Genomic DNA, 13,006 nt, shown 5'->3' on the forward strand with positions numbered 1-13,006 from the left:
CAGATGTTTTTAGCTATGCGATTGTGCTGTGGGAACTTTTGACTGGCGAAGTAAGATTCTTAAATTTCTCTCTCTGGATTTTGGTACAAAGTTATTAAACTCGGTAACTTATGTGTTTAATGAATGAAAACAGCTCCCATATGCTTACTTGACTCCACTGCAAGCTGCTGTTGGCGTTGTCCAAAAGGTATCATATTAATAGTTACAGTTGTTTCTCGTGCTTTGTTGATAGGCTTTAACACAATGAATTTTAATTATTTTGCAGGGACTTCGACCAAAAATTCCAAAGCAAACACACCCAAAACTGACTGAACTTCTTGAGAAATGCTGGCAGCAAGACCCAGCTCAAAGACCCGATTTTGCAGATATCATAGAAATGCTTAACCAACTAATCCACGAGGTACTTGCTTTATCACTATATCGCTTCGACTTATGTACCTATACCAAACGCTATTCTGAGCAATAATATGTTTTGCAACCACCAGGTTGGAGAAGATGAGCGCCGCAAGGATAAACATGGTGGTTACTTTTCAGGCCTAAGAAAGGGCCATCGTTGAGACTCTCGAGTGCGCTGAAACTGTGGTTTGCTCGGTTTGATAGAGCTCTACTCACTCTTTCGTTTTACTTTGTACAGTTCCTTAGAGCCTCACTCTTTTTGTCCATGTATAATTTTCCTAAAGCAATTTCTTTTTGATACAAATGATCACTGCAGAGATTGACTTGCAATGCCAGTCAATAAAGTTTAAACAATTCTTTTGAAGACATTCTTACGAAGCAAGTATTATTATTAACTCGTCATAAACGATGTCATTCAGATTACAGAAACCACTTGGGTTTAGAACATCTACATAAAGTATTGATAATTACAGGATATTTGACTGGGCTTGTGTGTTTTCACTCTTCTACTGGGAGCTCATTCTCCGTCCAAGCAACGTATCCTCCAGCAATGTCTGTAATCGCGGTGAAGCCCTGTACATGCGACAGCATTAAACCGCCTGTCCTAAATCAGATAACAGATTCTATTACTACGGGTGTCTAAGTAGAAGTGAATCACACTTACAGCAGTGAGAAGATCAGTAGAAGCCATGAAAGACCTTTCTCCGCTCTCACAACCCTGCAATATATAGTAGTTTGTTTATGAGGCTTCTCAAAGATGTTGTGAAACAGGGGATTTCTTTCATCACGATATACTCTCTGATGTCGAAATTGCCAAAAATGAAACTTACGATGATGATCTCGTCGTGTTTCCTGAAGTGGGATGAGACCTGTCTTAGAAAACTCGGGTTCTTAACCATTCCTGCAACGTTTTTTTGGTTGGCTTTGGTTAGTTTCTAAGGGATTTCACTTCAACTTTTCTTAAAACAGAGGAATGTAAAGGTCGGTGATGAATAATAACCTGATCCGACTCTGTACATGTAAGGTACGTTGATGGCCCTAGTCGGATGTCCGATACTGAACTCGTCTGGTGTCCTCACGTCGAGATACTTGTATCCAGCTTGAGCTAGCTCACGCGCCACTCTTACCGGTACTGATGTAGGAATTCTAGCTGCCTCTGCTGCAACATTTCCTCTGCTTGTTGTCGTTGCTTTCCTCCTTCAACAACAACTCATAAATATTTAGTGATAACTCATAATCCAAACCTGAAACTGAAAGAGAGAGAGAGAGTCCGGTCGTTGCTCACCATCGGAAGTTTGAGTTTTGAAGATTTGCTAAAATAACACTTTTTCGTGTTGGTAGCTGCCAGTTGAACGATCCACATGTCTGTAGAGGTGGAGAAATAGCTGATGACCAGTTTCCAATTCGTGCGGTTGTGTTAAAAGCCGTAGTTTCCATTTTTTCTTTTCTTCTTTTAAACTTCTCTTAAGATGATTTGAGTCTACTTTTAGCGTCTAATGTTTATATATACATACAGATATTAAGAGGTATGGCCGTATGGGTGTCGCGTCAGCAAGTTTTATGTTCGATATTAGAGTCTCTATCATCCTACGGATAAATTCAAATATGTAACCGATGTCTATTCCAAAATGTAATGTAAGCCATGCGTAGATGATGATAAGTCCAACCCGGTGCCTCGTGAGTCGTGTTGAAGAGGATAACTTGCTGACTCGGATAGATAAGAAGACCGTCAAGGCCCAATCTTCACGGGCTTTATTATGGTAACAAATTTATATTATTTGGGCCTTTTTAGGCCCACTATTGAAACAAGTGGCTGAGAGATAGTGGATGCTGAGGAGGAGGAGATGAAGAAGTTAACAATGGTGGAATAGCGATTGTTTGACGACGACGATGATAATGGCGAGCTTTGTCTCTGTATCGTCTTGCCAGTTTCGTTTTGGTTTTTGCGAGTTGCCTCCTCCGTCGTTAATTCCTTATACGCGGCGGTTTGAGGTAAGTTCTAGTCATGTGTTTCTTCTCTGATGGTAGAATGAATAAGTGATCGGTCAGTTGAAGTCAGATGTTCTGAATTAGGTCCCTGGCCGGAGATTTCCGACGATTACGATCAAATGTTCTTCATCTGAGCCGGAAAATAGTGAGGATTCGGCGCCTTCGCTGTCTCCCTCCTCATCGTCGTCGTCCACGAGTGAAGTATCGACGACCAACAGTTCGACATACAATTGGTACACCGTACTTGGCGGTATTGGGATGTTAGATACAGCATATTTGACTTACCTCAAGGTCACTGGGTCTGATGCGTTTTGCCCTATTGGTGGTGGCACTTGCGGAGATGTCCTGAACAGTGATTATGCTGCTGTCTTCGGTATTTTCCCATCGCTTTAATGAATGCAGCCTTTGATTTACGTAGTTCTGGTTTGGATTTGCAATAGACTTTCGACATTGTATGAATATATGCAGTCCTGAATCTTTAGTTTCAATAATTTTCGAAAACCTGGAAAAATGTATGCATTTTGTTTTTAATTTTGTATTTATGGAGCGTTTTTGATTAATTAGCTAATTTTGAGGTTCTGGTGGAGTTTTTTCTACTCTTATAATAGGCATGATCAAACACTCGCATGTGATCATCTCTGTGACTCTGTCCTAATGGTTATGTCATTTGGGGGATTCAGTACTTAAGCATACATAGAACTGTTGAAGTTGAATAGCATACTTCACTCCACTTGTGTAGTATGTAATGATTTTTCTTTCTTCTTTGTCCTCTGTTCCGGCATTATTGACCCTCATTTTCTTGGAGGTTTAATGTGTTTGAAAGCTGAACTCAATGACAATCGTTTTACACTTTGCCAGGTGTTCCTCTCCCAGTGATTGGATTTGTTATGTATGGCTTAGTAACCGCTCTAAGTGCAGAGCTTGGGGAAGAGAATTTACCTTTTGGAATTAGTAAGAACAATGGGCGTTTTGCTTTATTTGGGATAACGACTGCAATGGCATCTGCTAGTGCATATTTTCTGTATATCCTTAGTACAAAACTCTCAGGATCATCATGCCTGTATTGCCTAGTGTCTGCTTTCATATCATTCTGTCTGTTTTTCCTCTCTTTAAAGGTATCGTTTTATTTCTGTTTCTTTACCGATTTAATGTGTTTCGACTTAAATAACTTCTAAAGGTTGGATTCTGTTTATGTGCTCCATCCCTGTGGTAGGATGTGAAGTTGGAAGAAATAAAGCAAGTTGTAGGATTGCAGACATGCTTGGCAATCCTAGTAGTTGCCTCCTTGACTGCTTCTTACAGTACTGCTCAACCAATCCCGTCACGGTAATCTAAGTTCATAGTTTTCTATCGGGAATCTGATGGCAATTATAGTCCTTTGTAGCAACTTGTCAACAAATTGTGTCTCAAAGATGAATGAGTATTTATCAGGTGATATCTTTTAACCTGGATAGTTTTTTGTGTCACTACTTCCAGCTCTGGTGACATTGAACTGCCATATTATAGAACAGAGATCACATCATCATCTAGCCCTTATGCTATTGCTTTAGCAAAACATCTAAACTCGATTGGAGCCAAAATGTATGGGGCATTCTGGTGTTCTCACTGCTTAGAGCAAAAAGAGGTAGTTAGTTCAATTATAATGGGTTTGCCAGGAATCAGTTTCATGCATTTATTATTATCTTAATGTAAGTTCCATCCATTTATAGATGTTTGGAAAAGAAGCGGCAAAAGAACTGAATTATGTGGAATGTTTTCCGGATGGATATAAGAAAGGAACTAAGATACTCAAGGCATGTGCAGACGCTGGGATCGAAGGATTCCCAACATGGATAATAAATAACCAGGTGAGTAAATCTCGGAATCCTTGGTACATTTCATCATATGTCATTTTCATTTTACCTCTTTTATTCTGTAGGTCTTTAGCGGAGAAATAGAACTAGCTGAACTAGCAGAGATGTCTGGATTCAGCCTTGATCAGGCAAATGAGGCCAGTGAAGTACAGTAAAATTTTGTATTGTAGCAGAAAGTAATTAGGTGAATCCGTGAATGTTGTTTGCTTGATCATGATAGCTATAGGGTGGTTCTATACAAATGCAAGTGAGTAAAGTCATTGTTACTGCCATAGGAGGTTAAGACTTCATGATATCTCTTGTACCCTTCACCAGAGTATCCATGTTTGACCATATAAAGATCATAGGTTCCAAACATTGTTAGGTTCTTCTTCTACTCATAATTTGATCTTTATGTGTATCTAATACATAGAACTGAGGTTTATGTAAGAGTCAGACATGTGTTTGTATATACATATGATGTACGGTAGATGTATGTATATTAATATGGGATACTTGGAAGAAAACTATGTTTCTGAGTCCCAAGATTTGATTCTGAATAGTGTCCTTGCATGTGCCTCCTGGGTATATTAATATTGTAATGATCCACAAATGCCGGCATGATTATCCGATTGATATGGTCATATGGACGAGATTAAGTAAGTATTCTTTGTTTTAATTTCTAAGATTCCATTGGATAGATAGATAAGATCATCGAGATATTTATTTATAAAAAGCAATGATTTGATTTAGGTATGCTCAATGTCAGGCATGAGATGAGCCAAAATAACGTTTATCTTATCCAATAACATAAATCATGTGATGGCTGATGAGACGTAACGTAACAACCAACAGACATCGCTTAAGAGTAGAGCGCGCGGGAAAAGAGTAAAAAAAAAAGAAAGACAGTAGCCGTTGGATGAGGCAGGAAGAAACCAAGGGACCAGATTAGTTTTGGTTAACGAAGAAAGATCGAAAGAGAGGGCAAAAAAGGTAATAACTGTGAAGTGTGGGATCCCACAAAGAGGTGAGAAAGATCATGTTAAAAAGGAAGATGCTATAGAATATTCGTAAGTGCCCGTCGTTTCTCTCATTACCCTCCAATTAATAATAATACTCTATTTCCTTTCTTTTGTCTTTCTCTTTTTTTTTTTAAAATGATCATCACCTCCTTCTTCTTCACTCGCCCCCTTTGTTGTTTTTCACTTCTTCTTCTTCAATAATTCAACTGTGATTTCACCGACGAAACAAGAGAGAGAGAAGCGATGAGTTCTCAGATTTCGGAGATCGAACAAGAGCAGCTGATCGAAAAGCTTGAGATCTTTAAGATCCATGGCAGAGACAAACGTGGCCGTAAGATCCTTCGTATCATCGGCAAATTCTTCCCAGGTACTCACTCATAACCAATCGGATCTGTTTCTTTTTTCTCTTATGTAGATTTACTTGGAAAAATCTTCTAATTTGAGTTTATTTATTTTCTCCCATATCAGCTCGATTCCTATCACTTGATGTGTTAAAGAAGTATCTAGAGGAGAAGATCTTTCCTCGATTAGGTAGAAAACCATTCGCCGTGCTTTACGTCCACACCGGTGTACAGAGGAGCGAGAACTTCCCAGGAATCTCAGCTCTAAGAGCGATCTACGACGCGATTCCAGTTAACGTTAGAGACAATCTCCAGGAGGTTTACTTCCTTCATCCAGGTCTCCAGTCACGTCTCTTCCTCGCCACTTGCGGCCGATTTCTATTCTCCGGCGGGTGAGTCATATAACTTAACCGCCGCGTTTTGTTTAAATTAATTTTCTGGTCAACGATTGTTCTTGGACTCGTTTGATTGATTGATGTGATGATTGGCTACGGTAGGTTGTACGGGAAGCTGAGGTACATAAGCAGAGTTGATTATCTGTGGGAACATGTGAGGAGGAACGAGATTGAGATGCCGGAGTTTGTGTACGATCACGACGATGATTTAGAGTACCGTCCGATGATGGATTACGGTCAAGAGAGCGATCACGCTAGGGTTTTCGCCGGAGCCGCCGTGGATTCATCAGTCTCCAGTTTCTCCATGAGGTGTATCTCATAGCGTAGAAAGGGCTATTAAGAAAAAGAAAAAAAAAACCACCCACTAGATCTCGGATCGTATCTTATGAAAACCATATAATATACGATTAAAATATATAAAAGAAAGGGGTTTACAAAATATGTGTGTGCTTTTTTTTAATGCTAGTGAGCGTTTTTTACGGAAAAGAAAAGAAAGCAGTTGGCGCTTGGATAAGGGGAAGAAGATTTTTTCTTAAAACTCTTTTCTTTTTGTATTTAATTAGTTGTTCTTCTTTTTTTTAATCTTGACATCTTTTCTTTAGTTGTGGTGGTTGCGAGTTAGTGGGGGAGAAAATGTATATGGGGTATATCATATGTGATTGTAATAAGTCCTTTTGTTAAATGGTTATGGGAACTGATAAAAGAAAAAGAGAGACCCTTTTTAAAATTGACACAGCTATTATTTTCATTCAGTACTGTGTTTTGGTTTCCTAAATTTCGGTTTGTGATGTCAATGAAATACTTGCTACTAAGGTGGAACACTAAATTATCGTGTATGGCTGTATGCTACGACTTTGAGAGATAATGGGCCAATGCTTAAGCTAAACTACAAAAGAAAATGAAAAACCCTTGTTGGCTAGTGAACAAAATATCCTGAGGGGTTTAGCTACTATTTTTTATTTTTTTACTGAAGCTTCATTATCTTTGCCGGTTTCTTCTCATCATCAAAATCTTCAGAAGATTTACCTGCCGAGGTGTTTTGCTTCATTTTTTTCCTGTTAACAAACTCTGAGAATGACGGAATATGTGGAAGCTTTATAGGCGAACGGCTCACTACCTCTTGTGTCTGATCACCAACCTGTGACTCGGCCGTGTTAATCTTGCCATCAGCTTCTTCCTTTATGTTCTCAGTCTGTTCAGTCACCAGTGACAGGTCTTCTTCTATTGGCTCTTCTTCTCTACCTGTACTGACAACTGAGCTAAGTCGGGTCATTAGCTCCTCTCTGCTTGCGGTTCCTAACCATCTCACAGTACTAGCTATCTGCGAGTAGTAAAATGATTTCCCTGCTTTGCTATATCTTCTATAGCACTCGTTTTCAAGAAACTCGCATGCTTTTTGGGAATCAATCCTGCAAAATTTATGTTGAGGTTCCAATCAGTGAGATAAGAGACGACCCATAAGCATCTTAAACTATAAACACTTGAGAGGAATCGAGAGGTCTTACTCATTTTCACTGGCGAGCTGCTGAAGAACTCGTGCCAGCTCATCCAAGAGTCTTTGCTTGCTGGATTCTCTTAGTACTTCTGATATTGCGTTCTTCTCAGACTTTTTCACCTGCAAACGGTTCCAATAGCTTTGCCAAGTTAAACTGGATGAATGACGTCAAATTCTGTTCGTAAAGAAGATAAAGTGAAGTTGTTACCAAACCTGTTTATTCCTTTCGTAGTACTTTTCCTCAGCTTGCTCTAGTAAAACCAGTTTCTCGTCTAGTCCCAATTTTTTTGATAGTTTAGGTCCTGCTAGGCTCTTGGCAGCCTCAGAGACATCTGGATGTAGATGAATCAACATGTGAGTTAGACATCTAAGAGATACAAGAAGTTTAAATAAAAAGAATGGATATGCATGCGCTTAAATATCAATAAAGTGAGTTACCATCTGAATCTGATATTTCCTCATCAGAATTGCTTCCATCTTCGTTACGATTCCAAAACTCAGAGTACTGTCCCTCATTGGTCATTTTGTTCGAGCTTGCAAAAGAATGGGCACAGAGTTCAGTTAGACTCGGTATACCTTGCTGCACAATTTTAGATGTGGGTAAAGGCAAAACCTGGTGATGAAAATTCGAGAAGAATTGTGTCTTCGGGAGCCAGTGGTCATGAGCTCCTCCAAGCAATGAGCAACTTGATTTGGATGCTTACATGCATCACATGTTTTTTTGCATTGCTGCGTAGGAAACTGCTTTGCAAAAAAAAAAAATCAGCAGCTTACCTTGATAGAAAGTTAAGGGATTTGATTCATGAATCAGTTAAAAACAAGTCACCTCTTCACCAAAGCTCTCAAGAATCTTTTTTCTTCGGCATCCAGAACCTTCGCAGTATTTCACAATCTAAATACATGCAGCACGAATAAGAATAAGTTTCAACTAAAATATACAGTGGCTGAAAAAACCAAGAACTTATTAACCTGTTCAAAGTCAGACGTAGGCTTCTTAGAGGATGGGGATTTTTTATTCTCTGAATTCCGCAGAATAAATTCCTAGCAAAGTTTGGTAAATCAAGTTAGCGAACTCACAAATAAGAGTCATAGAATCAAAGTTGTGGTGCCAAAAACTGTCATAAGAAGGTTACATTACCATTTTCTTTCTGTCATCTACACCATAATATAATACACTTCTTGAGGGTAATTGATCCCGACCTGCTCTACCGGACTCTTGATAGAAAGATTCCATTGATTTTGGAATGTTAAGGTGGCAAACCATTCTGACGTCCTTCTTATCTATACCCTAGAAAGCCAGTAGGCTGATCATACTACAGTACATAAGACGTAGAAACTTAAAGATGCAACATGAGAAAGAATCTTCGTTTACCATTCTGTAGAAAAAGCAATAGAGCGTTTACCGCGCGCCCCAAGAGCTCCCAAACATAATAAGACGCAAATAAGAGGATCACAATAAACCCAGGACTCAAATGCAAGGTAGTTCACAGAGTTACTCATACCCGAAAGCCACTGTGGCAACAATAACTTGCTTCTTTGAGGACAGCCAATCATCTAAAACAGTACTCCTCAGTTTGCTATTGAGTCCTGCATGATAGGCTGCAGACATATATATAAGCAAATGTCAGCGCTTGAGGTTTAATATTGAAGTAATAAAGGTAGATGAGACGATTTTTTACCAGTAGAAGAGATCCCAATACTGGTAAGATGAACAGACAAGTCATCACAGGTCGTACGCTCAAGGCAATAGATAATTGCACAAATATTTCCACAAGATTTGAGTAAGTTGCCCAGATCATTATATGCATTATCTAAAAGATCTTTGTACCGAACTGCACCAACAAATTTTTTTTTTAGATTATGGGAAAGCATTTCTAGAATACCCATTATATAGTAATGAAAGATTTTCAAACAAAACAATATTGGGAATACCTCATAACAATTTACAGAGAGAAAATATCATAGAAAAATTAATAGCTCAAAAAGAAACCTTCATAGAAGATATTTGGGCGATTGAAAGAAGACTTGAGGACCAAAGGATTCCGCAAGCTCAAGGAGTCGATAACATCCTTTTGTACCCTACAAGAAAACTGCTGTTGAGTACGGATCTACAATCTACACGCATGTTCTTATTATAATGCACTGAAAGAAAAAATCACTTGGGAGCAGCAGTAGCAGTAAGAGCCAACACTGGAACATCTGCCAAAGAATCTCTCAAGGTTGAAAGTTGACGATAACTAGGTCTGTAGTATGACAAAACAAGTTAGACTATAGTAGAGGCCACAGACAAGAATGCTTACATAGTCACCAATAATGAACCTGAAGTCGTGGCCCCATGATGAGATGCAATGTGCCTGAAATATACATACACACTCGAGAAGTTAACACCAACATTCAAGTGCAACACATAACGTTTTCCTGCTTACTCTTTTATATGCATTCCAAGGTTCTTACCTCGTCTATAGCTATAAGATTTAGTAAACCCCTAGAGTGGATTTTTCTCAGCTTCAACATAAATCCTTTAGTCGCAATCAATTCTGGAGTCACATACAGCAATCTTACTGAGGGTTTACCAGAATCAAGGTCTTCATGGATCTAAAAACCAAATTCAAGAATCACATCCAAGGATAAACAAAGATTAGAATTAAGTTGCATATATACACAGAGACGAAGAAAAAAACTATAGTCAAAATCACCTTGTTCCTAACATGTGTGGCTTGGGTGGATGAGAGATACTCAGCAGCAATACCTTTCTCCTTCAGGGCCATCACTTGATTTTCCTTTAGCAAAATAGAAACAAAGAATGGTCCTTCAAGGAAGCTTTAAAAGAGAAAATACCAAAGAAAAGAGAACAATGCCACTTACCATCAAAGCTGGGAAGTAAACACAAGAGAAACAAAAGAGATAGTTAGAGACACCAATCAAAACACAGAGATTCTCAATTCATGAATCAGGAAAAGAAAAAAAAACAAATTACCAATCAAAGGAGACACAACAAGGACGATTCCAGGTTTTGCTAATGCAGGTATCTGATAACAAATCGATTTCCCTCCTCCCGTCGGCATCAAACAAAAGCAGTCTCTTCCTAATTGTGATCATTGACATTACAAACGAATCATTCCAATTTCTCTCCAGAGTAAAAGCGAAAAAGGAATGTGTGTGTGTTATACACTTACCAGATGCAACAGCTTGAATAGCCTCCAATTGCTTCCCTCTGAAATCTGCATGACCAAAATGCCATCTCAAAAGCTTCACCAACGCCTCTTTCCCGGCTACATTCTTATCGGAGCGGTGGACATTCTGCACCGGCAACGGCGCTTTCTTCATATCTATGAACACCTCTTCAACGCCTCGATGAAACTAACAAATATGTTGCGACGATAATTTGAGTGCTTGCGATGGTTTCTTCGATTCTGTGAAATTTCCGCAGAGTCTGTCGACGCTTCGTCGAGGCGCTGCGGAAAGTGAAGTTGGCGATTGCAAAAACGACGCCGTCTGCGTAGCTGAATCGAACGATAACCAAACCAAAATAATCTCAACCTAACCATGATATAGTTGACCCGGTCGATATCGACGAAAAAAATCGTGTATGACACTTGTGACATCGTTCTCTAATCGGTGCACCCCAAAAATAAACAACACTCCAAATGGTCTCAAAGAGTGCATATTCCGATTTTTCCTTTTGCAATTTCAGTTTACTAAGCAAAATCATACAATTTAAAAAAAATAAAAACACAAAATCAGAATCTTAAAAACAATTTTTACTCTCTGATGAACAAATTAGAGACAAAAGAATTAAACCCATCATAAGAACAAAATCCTCATCATAAGAACAAAATCCTCAGGTAAAGTGAGGAATAAACATCTGAAAACAACTCTGAGAGGAAGAGTCAGCCATTTTAGTAATACTACCATCACCAAGCTTGAACATTTTAACATCGTTCTTCTCTTCGTTATCTATAAAATAGATTGAATTCTCCAAACATCCATGATAATCACTGGCCAAGACAGAGAAACAACTATCCGTAGCCATGACAAGAGCTTTATCTCCCAAACACTTAACCTCAACCCATTCAACATTCTCCACGTCCATCTTATAAACCTTGAAACCAATGGTCATCTCAACATTAACTCTCTTTACGCAAAATTCCTTACGGAAACGATGAACAACGCATAGATCCCCACAATACTCCACGAGCCCCTTGTCTTTGCAGTAGTCATCAATCTCGTAGTATTCCAATGGAGTCGAAGGTCCGTACTGAAAAATGTTAAACTCATATAAACTAATCCACCAAATTGCTCCTTTCAAGTCTAAGGCATATATGTGACCTCTGTGGAGTATGATATCCGAGAATTTTTGAACTTCTTCATCCATGATTCTTTCCCAAGGTTTACTAGTTTCGCTACTGTTGCACCACCAGATTTGCTTGTTGCAATTAACTACAAAAACCAGATCCCCTACTAGAACAACTCTAGCAAACGTATACGACGCTTTCTTTGAGTACTGGACATCATATGATTGATGAATTTCGGATACCGTGAAGTCCAAGAGATCTAGGGTTATGCCGGAAGAAGAGTCGATGGAGTTACGAGAGAGGGGCGAAAGGAGTTGCGTTTTGGAGGAGTCATCACAGACATCTTGGGTTTTGATAAGCCATCCTTTACCGGGACATGACGAGCGAATCACACGGTAGAAAGCTGCGGGAGAGAGTGAACACGTTTTATTATCGTAGGACGAGAGAAGGCGTCTACGGTTTCGGTTGCGGTGGTTGGGAAAACGTTTTTTGGACGCAACGACAGATGAACGCCATGTTTTGCAGATGCTACGGAATCGCAGAAGCTCAATTTTGGAGAAGAGACCGTTGGCTACATAATCCACGAGGTCTCCAGGTAAATCAGACCACTCCACGACTTTACTCATCTCTCTTTCGTTTGTTGAAACCCTAAGATTTTAAAATTAATCTAGAAAATCTATGGACAAACTGAAACCCATATATATATATATATTCTGAATTTGACTAGTAGATATATATATATTGGGTCAACTAAAGATATATTAAATATTACCTTTATATGTAAAATTTTGCTTGCTTTTATTTATTATTTTCATTAATGCATAACTAATTTATTTTAGAAAGTAAATTTAATTCTCTATTACAATTAATTTTCACTTCTTGACTTGACCAATTTTAATTTATTGATGGAAAATTTTATTTATTGTTGACCAAATATATATGTGTCAAGAAGTGAAACTTTAATTATTGTTAGAATGCACTTTTTGAATTGTATATAACATTGTTTTTAATTACTTCTTAATAAAGTTTATTTTTATTTGATGTTCGGCCTATTTTTGGGTAATCAATATAAATGATATATAACATTACAATAAATAAAAAACATTACAATAAAATAAAAGACTTTTTTCTATTCATAGAGTTTGATGTACATGTATTAGCTTCCTTCGAGGCTGAGACGTGATATAACTAATCCACCTGTCATATAACTAATCTTCAAATTGTACAAGGCATAGACCTGT

The 13,006-nt window shown here is 38.5% G+C and overlaps 6 protein-coding genes across 7 annotated transcripts in view; 3 read left to right on the top strand and 3 right to left on the bottom strand.

Annotated features, from left to right (window-relative positions):
• LOC17877641 (serine/threonine-protein kinase STY17) overlaps window positions 1-760 on the top strand; it is a 4,254-nt gene extending 3,494 nt beyond the window's left edge. Inside the window, exons 13-16 of the mRNA XM_023778429.1 lie at window positions 1-50; window positions 134-187; window positions 266-400; window positions 486-760. The exon at window positions 1-50 is cut by the window's left edge and continues 25 nt beyond it. Of these exons, the coding sequence (XP_023634197.1) occupies window positions 1-50; window positions 134-187; window positions 266-400; window positions 486-557 (311 nt within the window). The 3' untranslated portion in view covers window positions 558-760. The remainder of the gene's footprint in view (window positions 51-133; window positions 188-265; window positions 401-485) is intronic.
• Window positions 761-767: 7 nt separating this feature from the next.
• LOC17878170 (rhodanese-like domain-containing protein 15, chloroplastic) lies at window positions 768-1,885 on the bottom strand. Of its 2 annotated transcripts, none has more exons than XM_006284548.2 (5): window positions 1,682-1,881; window positions 1,397-1,593; window positions 1,227-1,297; window positions 1,061-1,114; window positions 768-969 (listed from the first exon to the last, which is right to left on the bottom strand). In XM_006284548.2, the coding sequence occupies exons 1-5, from the start codon at window positions 1,831-1,833 to the stop codon at window positions 895-897; spliced, it is 549 nt and encodes a 182-aa protein (XP_006284610.1). In that variant the 5' UTR covers window positions 1,834-1,881; the 3' UTR covers window positions 768-894. The 2 variants fall into 2 exon arrangements, with proteins under 2 accessions (XP_006284610.1, XP_023634196.1); XM_023778428.1 differs by having other exon boundaries at window positions 914-969; window positions 1,057-1,114; window positions 1,682-1,885.
• A 354-nt stretch (window positions 1,886-2,239) lies between these two features.
• LOC17877871 (thiol-disulfide oxidoreductase LTO1) lies at window positions 2,240-4,796 on the top strand. The gene is made up of 7 exons (XM_023779680.1): window positions 2,240-2,388; window positions 2,470-2,758; window positions 3,244-3,500; window positions 3,599-3,711; window positions 3,862-4,009; window positions 4,095-4,232; window positions 4,304-4,796. The coding sequence occupies exons 1-7, from the start codon at window positions 2,287-2,289 to the stop codon at window positions 4,391-4,393; spliced, it is 1,137 nt and encodes a 378-aa protein (XP_023635448.1). The 5' UTR covers window positions 2,240-2,286; the 3' UTR covers window positions 4,394-4,796.
• Window positions 4,797-5,336: 540 nt separating this feature from the next.
• LOC111829719 (ganglioside-induced differentiation-associated protein 2) lies at window positions 5,337-6,702 on the top strand. The gene is made up of 3 exons (XM_023779681.1): window positions 5,337-5,606; window positions 5,708-5,972; window positions 6,078-6,702. Exons 1-3 carry the CDS (start codon window positions 5,483-5,485, stop codon window positions 6,295-6,297), a joined length of 609 nt encoding a protein of 202 aa, XP_023635449.1. The 5' UTR covers window positions 5,337-5,482; the 3' UTR covers window positions 6,298-6,702.
• A 135-nt stretch (window positions 6,703-6,837) lies between these two features.
• Window positions 6,838-10,983, bottom strand: LOC17878116 (ATP-dependent DNA helicase Q-like 3). The gene is made up of 19 exons (XM_023779679.1): window positions 10,647-10,983; window positions 10,448-10,555; window positions 10,336-10,343; window positions 10,167-10,250; window positions 9,925-10,065; window positions 9,790-9,824; window positions 9,630-9,713; window positions 9,461-9,549; window positions 9,150-9,302; window positions 8,973-9,069; window positions 8,843-8,846; window positions 8,609-8,758; window positions 8,440-8,511; window positions 8,297-8,362; window positions 8,084-8,211; window positions 7,909-8,003; window positions 7,684-7,802; window positions 7,481-7,590; window positions 6,838-7,384 (listed from the first exon to the last, which is right to left on the bottom strand). The coding sequence occupies exons 1-19, from the start codon at window positions 10,795-10,797 to the stop codon at window positions 6,940-6,942; spliced, it is 2,139 nt and encodes a 712-aa protein (XP_023635447.1). The 5' UTR covers window positions 10,798-10,983; the 3' UTR covers window positions 6,838-6,939.
• Window positions 10,984-11,118: 135 nt separating this feature from the next.
• Window positions 11,119-12,402, bottom strand: LOC17878431 (F-box protein At4g35733). Its single transcript, XM_006282848.2, has one exon. The coding sequence runs from the start codon at window positions 12,389-12,391 to the stop codon at window positions 11,312-11,314; it is 1,080 nt and encodes a 359-aa protein (XP_006282910.1). The 5' UTR covers window positions 12,392-12,402; the 3' UTR covers window positions 11,119-11,311.
• Window positions 12,403-13,006: the final 604 nt, after the last annotated feature.

The sequence above is a fragment of the Capsella rubella genome, unplaced genomic scaffold, assembly GCF_000375325.1.
Source record: "Capsella rubella cultivar Monte Gargano unplaced genomic scaffold, Caprub1_0 scaffold_7, whole genome shotgun sequence".
In the NCBI taxonomy this organism is placed as follows: domain Eukaryota; kingdom Viridiplantae; phylum Streptophyta; class Magnoliopsida; order Brassicales; family Brassicaceae; genus Capsella; species Capsella rubella.

Coding starts and splice junctions, on each gene's coding strand:
- LOC17878431 (XM_006282848.2), bottom strand. CDS start 12,391: ATGAGTAAAGTCGTGGAGTGGTCTGATTTACCTGGAGACCTCGTGGAT.
- LOC111829719 (XM_023779681.1), top strand. CDS start 5,483: ATGAGTTCTCAGATTTCGGAGATCGAACAAGAGCAGCTGATCGAAAAG. Junction 5,607..5,707: donor CATCGGCAAATTCTTCCCAG/GTACTCACTCAT, acceptor CTCCCATATCAG/CTCGATTCCTATCACTTGAT. Junction 5,973..6,077: donor CGATTTCTATTCTCCGGCGG/GTGAGTCATATA, acceptor TGGCTACGGTAG/GTTGTACGGGAAGCTGAGGT.
- LOC17877871 (XM_023779680.1), top strand. CDS start 2,287: ATGATAATGGCGAGCTTTGTCTCTGTATCGTCTTGCCAGTTTCGTTTT. Junction 2,759..3,243: donor TGATTATGCTGCTGTCTTCG/GTATTTTCCCAT, acceptor ACACTTTGCCAG/GTGTTCCTCTCCCAGTGATT. Junction 4,010..4,094: donor ACTGCTTAGAGCAAAAAGAG/GTAGTTAGTTCA, acceptor ATCCATTTATAG/ATGTTTGGAAAAGAAGCGGC.
- LOC17878116 (XM_023779679.1), bottom strand. CDS start 10,797: ATGAAGAAAGCGCCGTTGCCGGTGCAGAATGTCCACCGCTCCGATAAG. Junction 9,303..9,460: donor CCCAAATATCTTCTATGAAG/GTTTCTTTTTGA, acceptor TTGTTGGTGCAG/TTCGGTACAAAGATCTTTTA. Junction 9,070..9,149: donor TATTGGGATCTCTTCTACTG/GTAAAAAATCGT, acceptor ATATGTCTGCAG/CCTATCATGCAGGACTCAAT.
- LOC17878170 (XM_006284548.2), bottom strand. CDS start 1,833: ATGGAAACTACGGCTTTTAACACAACCGCACGAATTGGAAACTGGTCA. Junction 1,594..1,681: donor CAAAACTCAAACTTCCGATG/GTGAGCAACGAC, acceptor TTGTTGTTGAAG/GAGGAAAGCAACGACAACAA. Junction 1,115..1,226: donor AACACGACGAGATCATCATC/GTAAGTTTCATT, acceptor TATATATTGCAG/GGTTGTGAGAGCGGAGAAAG.